Source organism: Strix aluco, chromosome 1, assembly GCF_031877795.1.
Source record: "Strix aluco isolate bStrAlu1 chromosome 1, bStrAlu1.hap1, whole genome shotgun sequence".
In the NCBI taxonomy this organism is placed as follows: domain Eukaryota; kingdom Metazoa; phylum Chordata; class Aves; order Strigiformes; family Strigidae; genus Strix; species Strix aluco.
In genome coordinates this window covers 168,710,552-168,724,349 of record NC_133931.1, presented here as the reverse complement: position 1 = coordinate 168,724,349, position 13,798 = coordinate 168,710,552, and the positions used below count along the sequence as shown (strand labels likewise).

General features: G+C 49.1%; 1 protein-coding gene across 1 annotated transcript in view; it reads left to right on the top strand.

The window, feature by feature from the left end:
• LOC141920958 (SCO-spondin-like) overlaps positions 1 to 1,341 on the top strand; it is a 30,050-nt gene extending 28,709 nt beyond the window's left edge. Inside the window, 4 exon segments of the mRNA XM_074818658.1 lie at positions 218 to 278; positions 395 to 525; positions 640 to 790; positions 1,230 to 1,341. Of these exon segments, the coding sequence (XP_074674759.1) occupies positions 218 to 278; positions 395 to 525; positions 640 to 790; positions 1,230 to 1,252 (366 nt within the window). The 3' untranslated portion in view covers positions 1,253 to 1,341.
• The last annotated feature ends 12,457 nt before the right edge of the window (positions 1,342 to 13,798 follow it).

The window sequence follows — 13,798 nt, the reverse complement described above, 5'->3', positions numbered from 1 at the left end:
TGTGGGGGCACAGGTGGGAAGGGGGGACATGTGGGGAGGGGCCACGCAAGGGAAGGGGCACGTGTGGGAATGGGACACTTGTGGGCAGGTGGCATTCATGGGCAGGTGGTGCCCATGGGGAGGGGGCACTGGTGGGCTGGGGTCACTTGTGGGGAAGGGGCCAACTTGGACAGGGGGTGTGTGCATGGGGCAGGGGTCTGAGGCTGCTGTCTCGCAGGGCGCAGTGAAGGTGCGGGAGCCGGGCAGCTGCTGCCCTGTGTGCCGGGAGGAGTGGCCAGGTAAGGTCCGTGTGCCCCACACCACAGCCAGGCACCCACTGGGACCTGGCCCCCCGTGCTGCTGGGGTGGAGCTGTTGGGGCGGGGTGGCACCATCGCCGTGTCCCCTCCCCACAGAGGAGCCGCCCTCCACGTGCCGCCGCATCACCGAGCTGCGGACCATCGCCAAGGGGCCCTGCGCCCTGCCTGCCGTCGAGGTCAGCTACTGCACTGGGCGCTGCCGCTCCCGCACCACCGTCACCGCTGAGGTCAGTAGGCACCGGCTGGGCTCTGCTGCAGGGCTGGGGGGCAGCAGAGGCTGGGGATGGGTGGGTGTCTCCACAGTTTTGCCCTCTCCCGGTACTCACGCACCCCTCGGGCAGGAGCCGTTTCTGCAGAGCGTGTGCGAGTGCTGCAGCTACCGCCTGGACCCTGCCAGCCCCGTGCGCGTCCTGCACCTGCCCTGTCCCACCGGCCCAGCCCAGCCCGCGGTGCTGCCTGTCATCCAGAGCTGCCAGTGCAGCCGCTGCCAGGGTGAGCAGGGGGGACCGGGGGGAGGCCAGTTCCCCCAGGGTGAAGCATCTCGACCCCGTGGTGTGGCCAATGTGGCAGCTGCCACATGAGCCGGTGGGGGGTCAGGATGGGGGAAACCTCCCCCTGCCGGGTGCAGCATCGTGACCCCGTGGTGTTGTCAGCATGGCAGCTGCCATGCGAGTGGTTGGGGGGTCAGGAGGGGGGCAACCCGCCCCTGGGTGCAGCATCTTGACCCCATGGTGCTGCTGGTGTGGCAGCTGCCACAGGAGTGGGTGGGAGGTGGTCAGGGTGAGGGTAACCCCCCCCCAGGTGCATCATCTTGACCCCATGGTGTTACCAACGTGGCATCTGTCAGAGGGAGCAGTTGAGGGAGGGGTCAGGGTGGGGGCAGCCCCCCGGGATGCAGGATCCTGAGCTCTCCTCACGCCCTCTCCTGCAGGTGGGGATTTCTCCGGCCGCTGAGGACCACCCCCAGCCCCCACCTTCCCCGGGCAGTGGTGGTCCCCTGGGATGCTCCAGTGCTCAGGGCCCTGCTCCTGTCTTCAATAAACCTGCGGGAGCAGCCCCCACATCTGGCACTAGATGGAAGGAGGGGGGGAACTGGGAGGGACTGGGGGGGGGTGCATGGGGGACTGGAAAGGGCTCAGAGAGGACTGAGGAGGGACTGGGGGGACTGGGAATGGCTCAGGGAGGACTGAGGAGGAACAGGGGGGAACAAGGAGGGACCAGGAAGGGCTCAGGGGGTACTGGGGGTGGATGTGGAAGAGCTCAGGTGGGACAAGGAAGGGCTCGAGGGAGACTGGGAGGGACTGGGAGGGATCAGGGGGACTGGGGAAGTCCTGGAAGAGCTTGAGATGGACCAGAAGGGACTGGCAAAAGACTGGGGGGGACATTGGGAGGGATGGGGAAGACCTTGGGGGGACCTGGGAGAGTTCACAGGGGATCAGGAGGGAATGGGGGGAACTGGAGAGGGACCAGGGAGGGATTGGGGGGGACTGGGAGGGATTGGGGGGCCAGAGGAAACCAGGAGGGACTGGAGGGGAGCTCAGGGGGGACTGGGAGGAAGGAGAAAGAGACTGAGGAGGACTGAGGGGGATCAGGGAGGGCCTGGTGGTGTGCAGGACTGGGGAGGGGGCTTGTGTGGGGGCCGTGGGGGACATAGGGATGCACCTGAGGCCACTGGGCCTGACTGCGTCTGGGGGGAGCTGAGACCCCCAAGATGGAGCCTGGGTCCTGGAAAGCCTCAGGGATGAGCAGAGGGAGGGGGTCAGTGTCGAGCAGGGGATGGGACCCCTGCCCGCTATATACTTAGTCTATGTCTAATTTTTAATTGCCTAGCCTTTCTAAATTGCTTACTCCAAGCTAATCACTTATTTCTTATCTTTTGTTATGTCTAAAACTTAACACCTAAGATTGATTTTTGTTAATTCAGCTTGACTGGCTTTTAAGCCCACCATGAGGAGGGGCTGTACAGGGGACACATGAGCAGTATTTGCACTGAACTGTCAGTATTCTTAGAGCACCTGTATCCTATTAATTAAACCTACAAGACAATATCTATTTATCAATTATTCCTGCTATTAAAAATATCCTAATAAAAGTCTTCTAAAAGCTTGTTCATTTTACAAATTCCCTCCTTTTGTTTTTTTATCACATTCCTGCGATCCTTCTTATTTATAACTCTACATCTCTCTTCCTATTTTCTGCACTATAGAAGAACAACAGCCGACATAACATTGAGATAAAATGGCCACACAGACTATTATGACTATAGTTGTTAAAACAATAACAACCTGGTTCGGAAACCAGGATGTCAACCAAGAAAAAGTGTCAGTACATCCCCAAGAGTATCACAACTTTCTGAATTTGTTGCACAGTTGAACTTACTTCTTAGATTTTATGGACGTGGGTTATTAATTCTCCAGATCGGGCTGTGTACACACAACAGCCGACATTTAAAATGGTGCAAACTCCTCCTTGGGAAGCTAAAAGCATGTCCAGTGCCATTCTGTTTTGAATAGTCATTGTTGAAAGCCCGGCCACCTCCTTTTGCAGGGTAAGCAGTCCACGAGCAGTAGAGTTTGCGAATTTCCCCTCTCCCCAGAAGCATTTAAAATCGCTTTTCCCAATTCATTAGGAGGGGATAGGCCATCTAATAAAAGAATGAAACCCAGCTGGTCTTTCAATTAGGGGATTGTTTGTTCTTCAAGTCTGAATTACAAAGGTTCTGTGCCATGTTGGACCTGCAATAGTTTCTGGATGAGTTTCTCAGTCAGTGGACATCACTCCTAAAGTACAAATACCTCCTCAATCCAGTGGTAAGGGTTTAGTGGCCTTGTTTCCACATAACCAGAATATTCCCAGATCTTCAGGTGCTCACCAACTTAAACGCAATCCTGTAGTAATAGAAGTAGTATTTTGACACTGAGTCTAGTTTCCTACAAAAGAATGATTTTTACATAAACGCTGATTATCAGCACTTGGGGATAACATCTCTGCAGGCAACGGGCCTGTGAATAATCTCCTGAGTCAGATAAACCTATTTCCCAAATTTGTTCCTCATGAGTCTCAGAGAAAGTGGCATTACACCAATATTTCTTCCAATTTGTATTTTTAGGATTTGGAATTCCTCCTGATCGAAACCCTTGCTTCACAGTTTTAGGTAAGGCTACACAAATCCAATATTCACTTAGATTCAGATGGCTGGTAAAAGATCTTCTTAAAGACACATGCATATTTTCTTTCCACATTCATTTGACTGACTTGGTTAACATTCTCAGGTTTCTGAATAGATCACTTCAAAGTATTAAATAAGAGCATATTTCGATATAAACTTGAACAATAGTCTGGATGATTTACATGAGCTAAGGCATGCCTAAACTCATTAGTCCAACAAGAGGAATCTAACTGTGGTCCCCACATCACATTATGAAGCACGATCCTAAATTTGAATGATTTGAATCCATGACAGCACCGATATCCATTATCATAAAATCCCCCACATCTGATGACCATGGCACCACGTCCCAACTCCCCGTGTTGGTTCCTGTATCTGAATGTGATATGCAAAAACAAGGCCTGAACAGCCCAACCGTTTAGACTTGCCATAGCCCTTGGTCCACGTCTTCCACGGATCCACAAGTCTACGTCTAACATTCGCGCAGAATTCGAGAAAATTATTAGACAGCTAGATAGGGTCTCTCTGCTTGGTCTTCGGATAGCTTGACAGAAAAATGATCTGGCCAACCTCTGTCTGGTGACCTGTAATTTGACCCGTAAGCTCACAACACCCACTCTACACTACCAGTTTGATCGGCATTGGCATCCCGGTAGCACAATGCAATCTTTGTCCACAATGTGTCGCCCCAGGAAAAGACACAGCGAAGTACAGACGAGGATAATTATAACAGTCCATGACGCTTCTGGTTCTTTGTGGGCATGAGAATGATGGATCCGAGTCTCTTTTCCAGATACTTTAATAACATAAAAAGAAGTTAACAAAACAGTATAAGGCCCTTCCCATTTTGGTTGAAATCTGTTTTTCCTTTTAAAATTCTTAATATAAACTTTATCTCCTGGTTGGATGTCGTGAACCTGAATCTCAGGGGTAACCCCCTGATACCAATAAGCATGACTGTGCATTTGAAAAAAATTAAAATATAAAAGAATATTGTGTATATAGAAGATATTGTGTAACCTGTTCATCTCCATCCGAAAGACTTGCTTTTGCTGGCAAACACATACCTGGCACAACAAGTATTCTTCCAAATAAAATTTTAGCTGGGGAAACCCTGATCAGCTGTTGTGTGGTGTTCTTTATATCCTGTAAAACTAAATTTAAAGCATTGGGTCACTTTAGGCCAGTCTGTTTACAAACCTTAACTCATTTTAAGGTTCTGTTCCTTCATTCTACTTGGCCAGATGATGCGGGGTGATGTGGAGTATGAAATTGACTAAAAATTCTTAAAGAATTATAAATTTGAATTAAAATTGCAGCTGTGAAATGGCTTCCTCAATCAGAATGAATAACTTCAGGCACTCCGTATCTTGGAATTATTTCCTTCAGTAAAATTTTTATTACTGCTTTTGAATTATGTTTTCTGATAAGAAAAGCTTCCACCCATCCTGTTCACTGGCCAACTATCACTACTGTGTAAGAGTACCCCATTGGTTTTGGCATTTCAACGTAATAAATTTGGAGTTTTTGAAAAGGAAAAGCGGCTGGAGGTCTTTTTCCGCTGGGAGTCTTAATTCATACAGAAGCTTATTGTCTACAAAGTTTAGATCCTTCACAGATTCTTTTGGCCGCTACATAAATTCCCGGGGCAGCCCGAAGTCTTTGAATCCGGAGCGCTAAGCTCTCTGGCCCCCCCATCAGTTTTTTCATGACGCCATTACGTAATTGGTAATAAACACCTTTTTGGAAGAAAAGGCTTATTATTAAGCATCCGTCGTCCTCCTCATCATTGGGCTCCAAGTCGGATCCACTGCTCTTGTTCTTCATCAGGGAGGTCTTCATATCACTTACTCATATCTGGGAGTTCAGATATCACCTCGCGCTGTGACAATGCCATGATGGACACAACCTGTTGTGCTGTGGCTCTGGCTGTTTGGCCAGCTAAAGAATTTCCTTTCAAAATCATATCTTGTCTCTGAGTATGTGCAGGAGTTTCAGAGGGTGGCTGTATCACCTCTAACCGTTCTTCCATCTGCTTTCCACGAGCCATAGTTTTCCCTGCTGATGGTGAGAAACCCCTTTCTTTCCATAAAGTCCCAGTTGCATGACAGATACCGAAGGCATATTTAGAGTCCATATAAGTGTTAACTCTTGTCCCAATTGCATATTTATCAACTTCTGCAAGGGCAATTACTTCCACTCCCTGTGCACCTAAAGGTGCAGGGAAAGGTCCTGCCAACAGTCCCTGTGTTTCTGTATGTGGCAGGTGCACCCGCCCAATGAGAGCAGAGCTTCTTGGCTGCTGAAGGGCAGCAGCTCCTGGCTGCCTTTGCTCTCAGGGCCTCGCTGGGGCCTTTGGCCAATGGGAGCTGCTATGGGCTACAGGTCAGATGTGGCCTGGGTATAAATGGAGTCCCCTGGGGGAGCCATTTTGAGCTCATCCCCTGGAGCAGCAGCTGCGGTCGAGGACTCTCCCCTTGGGTCAGGACGCTGCCCAAGGAAACTCCTTGTGGGGCCTTGGGTTGAGACGCTGCCCTGAGCAGGTCCTCGAGGTTGAGAGCCCTCCCTTGTGAGGTGAGTGATAGAGCATTTTGGGTTGCTGTTAAACCCTAGAAAGTTGTTCTGTTCTCCTCTCACAGACATTTGAACCTGTAATTTACAGAGAGCTAGTTAACTGTGTTAATAATTAATTTTTTATTTTTGGTGGTTGGTTGTTTATCTGAGAGTGTAAGGGAAGGAATGTTGTTTTCGCATAATAAGCTTGATGGGAAGGGCAGGAGCGATTCACCAAACCAATTAACGAGAGCAATTCACAACCAGTGAAATCCCTGGCCTAGGGCTAGAAGGCAAGCGGTCTTTTTGTCAACTGTGATGGAACTGGCTTCAGATGGATGCAGATACCGAAAGACTTGGGGAACCTGAATTTTGAACTTTTCCGTCTTAGTACGCTTGCGTGATGAGCTCATGTGTATTAACTTCTCTACCCTGGAGAAAGCCAATGACTTTCCTACGTAGCTTAGTATGATACCTCTCTTTTTCTATCTATCCCCCAGAAAAGCTCAGTTTAATTCCCTACCCGGTCCCATCACTGAATCAATAGAAGTAGTGAAAGAACAGATGTTGTCATTTCCAGGAAGGGTCGCTTTCTTTATTCAGCCTTTTGCACGCTGTAACCTTAAGGCAGAGGAGAAAACTTGCTGCTGCTCCCCTGGATGCCTCTGGGGATTCGCCCCTCCCCTACCCCAGGTGATTGTGGTCAGGGTGGTGGGTGGGGCCCGGGGTATATGAGCCCCAGGCTCTGGTCAGGAAGCTCCTTCTGCTTCTGGGCTTCTCTGAGGTCAGTGCTCTAGAGGTCCTTGAGTAGGTGGCAGCTTTGGAGCTGTAGAAGCTCTTTGGGCAGGAGCGTTTGGATATTCACAGCAACAGAGGTACCTGCGGGGAGAATGTCAGGACCCGTCAAGGTTCAGCGGCGTATGGAATAGGAGCTGCGCTGGCATGTAGGGGTTTATTTTCAGGTGAGTAATTTTGTGTCAAGCCGTGGCTGGGGGGGTGTGTGTGTGTGTGTTCAAGATGGCTTAATAGCACCTGTGTTGTGTTTTCCTGGCTTTTCTGATTTTACTGAAGATGGGACCTTGTTGTTTTTTTTCCTCTAGTTTTGCCATATACATTGTAAGTTGGTGGTACCATCTGTCTAAATAGGACTGGAGGTGAGATGATGTAGCAGGGGTTAGAATGAGCATCTCGTACGCATCTGCATACGGAGTTTTGGCACTTCCCCAGAACGTGGCAGGGATGTAGGGCACAGCGCTTTTCAGGGGAGGGGATGGCTCGTGGCTTTTCCTAACTGCCCGCAGAGCACTGTGTTGTTTTGCAGGTGCTGTGTAGGCACCTTTGGAATAGGATGAGTGTTTGAAGCGAGCTGGGGTAGTGGGGAGGAGGAGGAGCACGGGCCTGGTGTTTTCACACAAGCACAACTACGATGTTCTGCCTTTTGATGTCACAGGTGCCACAAGCGCTGATGGCTGAGACACCCAACAGGGGAACTGGTGCGGAGCAGGTGAGTGGAGAGTATGACACTGTTGAGGTGGGTGTTGTGGAAGGGGCTGTGTCGGCTGACACATGCTGACGGCTCGTGCTGTTGTTGTGCAGCTGATGAAGAGGAACCTGGCGTCTGGAGGAGAATCCTGTTTAGCCGGTGCGGTTTTTGTGGAAGATGGCTTCAGGCCCCCAGCTCAGTCGAGGGACTGGTGTTTGAGAGAGGGCTCTGGGGGGAGCCCAAGGTTGGGAATTGCAGGGAGGGGTTCTCCAGTCAGCGTAGGGGAGAGGCCTGTCCAGGAGCAGTGTCCTTTGGGCCAGGAAAGGGAGCAGGGTACCCTTCTGCATGCGACTGCCCGGTGCTGGGCAGGGCAGTTCCAGCCTATGGCTGTGGTGTTGTGTGGTTTGTGTTCTCTGTGTCCTGGAGCTTCCTCGGGTCTCGATGTCCCTGTTGCTCTTTGTGTTCAAGTAGCACAGCGTGTGCCTCGGGTGCCATTCCTGGGGTCAGGTGTGCCCGTAGTCATCGCACAATGGCAGTCGGGCGCTTCTTTTATTGTGTTACAAGGGTGAAGCATGGATAGGTCTCGGAAGTTTCAGGAGATCAGTCTGCTTTGGCAGCGTTGTTCCAGGCTGCGTTAACCTCTCTGACCCTGGGCGGTCCATTTCTGCAAAGAGCTTTTCTGGGAGTTCTTCCCTGCATCCTTACATTCTTAGCTCTTGCAGTGAGGCTTCTCGCACGTGCCTCATCCTGGTTGCTCCCATCTGTTTTTGTCTCGGGCCACAGCGTTTGGCTCTTCTCAGCCATGGATTCTTCCTCATGGACCCTGAGGTCTTCACCTAGGTCTTTTGGGGCTGCTCCAATGCATCTGTGCCATCGTGGTGCCGTAGGGCTTCTCTGCTGGGGGCACCTTCCCTATGGTGGTCATTCTTCTTGCTCGTGGTCTTTTCGTGTCTCGTGGTCCAGTCACTTGTGGTGTTGGTCTGTGTCAGGGTTGGAACCTGGTGACTGCAGGGAAACCCCAGCTAGATGATGTGCTCCTGGTGAGGATGGATTCTGGGCCGTGCTCTCTGAAAGATAAGTCTGGGGGCCAAAGCAGTGGGTGGGGTGGGGCCAGCAGAGGGGGTGTGATGTCAGGGTTGGCGAGAGGGCTCTTCAGGCTTTGTTAAGTCTGGGGGCAGATGTTTGGTGTTGTCTGATCTGAGAGTGTTGCGCTGTGCAGAATTAAACTGGCAAGTGCATTCCATCTGCCTCCATGGCGTGACCTTGAGGAGCCAGTGTTGGTGGGAGCTGAGCAGGTCACAGCCAGATGGTGAGGGAGCAGGAGGGAAGCCTGTAAGTCAGCAAGAGTTTTCATATTGTTCTTGTGGGCACCTTGTGGCCAGAAACTCGAGATGGTGAGTGATGCTTCTTGTGAGATCCGTGCCCTGGCAAAGCAGGTCTCGGCTGAGCGGGGAGAGTTCTGCAGGAGGCTGCTGTATGTTCATGCGTGTTCCTTAGTCCTGTGATGGGGGATGTTGGTCTGGGCCTTGGCGCTTGAGGAGCCTCAGGCGCACTCGCATCCTCCTGTGGGTGCAGCCGCCATCCACGGCATCGCGCAGCCGGGAGTGACCGCACAGCGCCTGCTCCGTCTGGCTTAGAGGTGTGACATACAAGTGAGGGTTCTACAGAAAAAATGATACCTCAAGGACAAAAATGAGGGTTTGTACCCAAAAATATAGGGCTTGGAGCAGAAAAATAAGGCTATGCACCAGAAAAAATTGGGTTTCAATCCCAAAATAGAAGTTCTACCGTGAAAAAGGAGACTTAGAGGCCTGGAAATGAGGGACTGGAGCATAAAAGGGAGGCTGTTACCTGTAGAATCAAAACTTTGGATGCTAAAAATTAATCTTTGAGATGTAAAATGGGGGTTTGTGCACTAAAATTGAGGCTTTCTACATGAAAAAAGAAGCCTTGAACACAAAAATGATGGTTTGTACACACAAGTATAGAGCTTGGAGTAGAAAATTGAGGCTTTTCACCCCAAAAAAGGTGTGTTTGGCCCTAAAATTGAGAGCTTGGTGCAGAAAAATGAGTCTTCTCATCAAAAACTGGGTTTGTGACCTAAAATTGAGAGCTTGGTTCAGAAAAAAGAGGTTTTTCACCTGAAAAAGGTGGGTTTGGTCCTAAAATTGAGATCTTGGTTCAGAAGATTGAGGTTTTCGCCTGAAAATGAGGTTTTGTACCCTAAAATTGAGAGCTTGGTTCAGAAAATTAAGGCTTTTCACCTGAAAAAGGTGGGCTTGGTCCTAAAATTGAGAGCTTGGTGCAGAAAAATGAGGCTTTTCACATGAAAAAGGCAAGTTTGGCCCTAAAATTGAGAGCTCAGTTCAGAAAAATGAGTCTTCTCACCAAAAATTGGGTTTGTGCCTTAAAATTGAGAGCTTGGTTCAGAAAAATGAGGCTTTTCCACCTGAAAAAGGTGGGTTTGGCCCTAAAATTGAGAGGTTGGCTCAGAAAAATGAGGTTTCTTTTTGCAGTAGAGATGGACATGACAAACATCAGATTGTGTAAAATGACCAAAATGGCTAAAATGGCTACAAAGGCAACTTTATTGTTCTAACAAGCCTTTTTATAACCTCCTTCAAAGTAGGTGTTCATACAGGATTGGTTTACTTTAGTAACTAACAGTTCACGATTGGGTGTTAGTTTCTCACCTGAATGGTCAGGACAGTTCTTCTTATCTTAGTTCTCTAATCCTGTTTCCATGGCACTTCTCGGGGCTTTCCGGCTTCTCATGGATACACTGGAATCTCGTCAAGGTTAAATTCTTCTTCAATTAGACTAGAGGCAGACCCACTGCCTCCTCCGACAGTTTTTCACCCGAAAAAGGCAGTTGGTGCCCTAAAACTGAGAGCTTGGTGCAGAAAAATGAGGCTTTTCACCCAAAAAAGGCAGCTTGTGTCCTAAAATGGAGAGCTTGGTTCAGAAAATTGGGGCTTTTCACATGAAAAAGGTGGTTTGTGACCTAAAATTGAGAGCTTGGTGCCAAAAATTGAGGCTTTTCACCCAAAAAAGGTGGTTTGTGCCATAAAATTGAGAGCTTGGTGCAGAAAAATGAGGCTTTACATCTGAAAAAGGAGAGCTAGTCCCTAAAATTGAAATATTGGTGCAGAAAAATGAGGCTTTTCCGGTGAAAAAGGTGGGTTTGGTGCTAAAATTGAGAGCTTTGTGCAGAAAAATGAGGCTTTTTCACCCGAAAAAGGCGGGTTTGTGCCCTAAAATTGAGAGCTTGTTGTAGGAAAATGAGGCTTTTAATCTGAAAAAGGAGGTTTGTGCCCTAAAATTGAGATATTGGTGAAGAAAAATGAGGCTTTTCACCCGAAAATTGAGAGCTTGTCCCTAAAATTGAGAGCTTGGTTCAGAAAAATGAGGCTTTTCATCTGAAAAAGGCAGGTTTGGCCCTAAAATTGCAATATTGGTGCAGAAAAATGAGGCTTTTCACCTGAAAAAGGAGAGCTTGTCCATAAAATTGAAATATTGGTGCAGAAAAATGAGGCTTTTCAGGTGAAAAAGGTGGGTTTGGTGCTAAAATTGAGAGCTTTTTGCAGAAAAATGAGGCTTTTTCACCCGAAAAAGGCATTTTGTGCCCTAAATTGAGATCTTGTTGCAGAAAAATGAGGCTTTTCACCCGAAAAAAGTGGTTTGTGCTGTAAAATTGAGAGCTTGTTGCAGAAAATTGAGGCTTTACATCTGAAAAAGGCGGCTTCTGCCCTAAAATTGAGAGCTTGGCTCAGAAAAATGAGGTTTTTCACCCCAAAAACGCGGGTTTGGCCCCCATGATAGGGTTTGTGCTGTAAAAAAGGAGAGGTAGGGCCCTGGAAACGAGGCACTGCTGCATAAAAGGGAGGTTGTTACCAGTAGAATCAAAACTTTGGATGCCAAAAATTAATGTTTGAGAGGTAAAATGGGGGTTTGTGCCCTAAAATTGAGAGCTTGGAGTAGGAAAATGAGGCTTTTAATCTGAAAAAGGTGGTTTGTGCCCTAAAATTGACATATTGGTGAAGAAAAATGAGGCTTTTCACCCAAAAATTGAGAGCTTGTCCCTAAAATTGAGAGCTTGATGCAGGAAAATGAGGCTTTTCTCCCAAAAATGAGGGTTTGGCCCTGAAATTGAGAGCTTGGTTCAGAAAAATCAGGGTTTTCACCAGAAAGAGGTCTGCTTGGCCCTAAAATTGAGAGCTTGTTGCAGAAATATGAGGCTTTTTAACCGAAAATGTGGTTTTGACCCAAAAATTGGAGCATGGTGCAGAAAAATGGGGCTTTTCACCCAAAAAAGGGGGTTTGTGCCCTAAAATTGAGAGCTTGATTCAGTTAAATGAGGCATCTCACCCAAAAAAGGAGGGTTTGACGCTAAAATTGCAAGCTTGGTGTAGAAAATAAGGCTTTTCAGCTGTAAAGGGCTGGTTTGGTCTTAATATTGAGAGTTTGGTGAAGTAAAATGAGGCTTTTCATGTGAAAAAGGCGGTTTGTGCTCTAAACTTATGATCTTGGTTCAGATAAAGGAGTCTTTTCACCCAAAAATGCAGTTTTAGCCCTAAAATAGGAGCATGGTACAGAAAAATGAGGCTTTTCACCCGAAAAAGGCAGTTTGGCCCTAAAATTGAGAGCCTGGTGCAGAAAAACGAGGCTTTGCGCTGCTCCCTGTCCCGACTCTTGACTGCTTCGCCTCTTGTTCTCTGTCCCCGTCTCCTCTCGTGTCCCACCTCTCTGTCATTCCCTCTGTTGCTCTTGTTGGTTCCAGACCAGCATCCTGCTCCCTGTCCCTCTCCCTTCCGCAGTCGTCTCCTGCTCTCTGGCTCCCTGTCCCTCCCCTGCCTTCTCCATCCCTCTGGCCTCTTTCCCATCGCTGGCTCTTGCAGTTCTTTCTCCACCTCCCTGCCTCGCTCCTGTCCCTCTCCTCATCTCTCGGTGGTGGCTGTTTCTTTCTCCATCACTGCCTCGCTCTCTGTGCCTTCTCTCTTCTTCTCTCTGTCCTCCATCCTCTCCGAACACTTTGCCTCTAGAGCCCCACACCACTCTGTCGCGTTGTTTTGCGCTGTCACCCCGTGCCCAGCTCCCTGTCCCGTGATTGCCATTACACACTCTGTGCTGCTCCGTGGCCCTTCCCCTTCACCCTCCAGCCCATCACGGCTTTTTCTTTCTTCCTCTCTCTGTCCCATTCCCTCTCCCTTTTTCTCATCCTCTCCAATCCCTCTGCCACGTTCACAGTCTCTTGCTCTCCCTCCCTCACACCTCCCTTTCCCCCCACATCTCATTTCTCTCTCTGTTCTTTCTCCTCCCCACTCATCATTATCTCTCTCCCTCGGTCTCACTCCCTGACCCCGTTTTTCTTCCGCCCCGTCCCTGCAGGACTCCTCATTCCTTTTCTAGTGATTTCTCCATCTCTACTTCCCCCACGTCCTCCCACCCCTTTTTGGCTTCCAGCCCTTTTCACACTCACACGCCCATCACACCTCACACTCCTTTTTGACATCTGTGCTTTTCTGCCTAGATTTGCCCTCTGCCCTCCAATTTCTGTGGCCTCTACTGACCTTTGGCCTCCCATCACGTTTGAGGAGGACGGCGAGGCTGACGACGAGGCCGAGGAGGGCGGCAGTGGCGGCAGCGAGGAGGACTTGGTGGTTTTGCCTCTTGTTCTCTGTCCCCATCCCCTCGGCGCCGCCGGCCTCCTCCAACACAAGTATGGGAAAAAAAGGGGCCGGATTCATCGTGTACTTTGACCACTGGCAACGATATTGACTCTCAGACTTGGAACTTGTATATCGTACGTATGGTGTTAAATTGAGATTGGTCGGTTGTTATCATTGTCCCTGTGGTACTTGTGGTTATAAGTGTAATTGTGTCGTTTGTGTACATGGTGTAAGGGAGCTCCTTGTGTGGTAATAAAGGATCGATCTGTTTAATCTGAGAGTGCGTGTGAGTGTGTGAGACACGGCGCTGCTGTCAAAATGTTATCACGACTCCTTTGATTGCTGAGACAGGAAATCCCCTTTGTGATGTGATAGAAAAACCCAGCAGCCGCGTGACCTTGGGGCATGGGACCCCCAAAGGAGTGCAGGGAATGGAGATACTCAAGACAGCCCTAAAGACAGTGAAAATAGGATTTCTCGTAAGGAAATGTTTATGGCTTTGCTAAAAGACGCCATGTCTCATGAAAAAAAATTGACGGTGTTCCAACTAATGAGCTGTGGTGAATATACACACAGAGAGGGCCGAACAAACCCAGCAGGAGAGGGCAGAGTTCTAAAACTAAGCA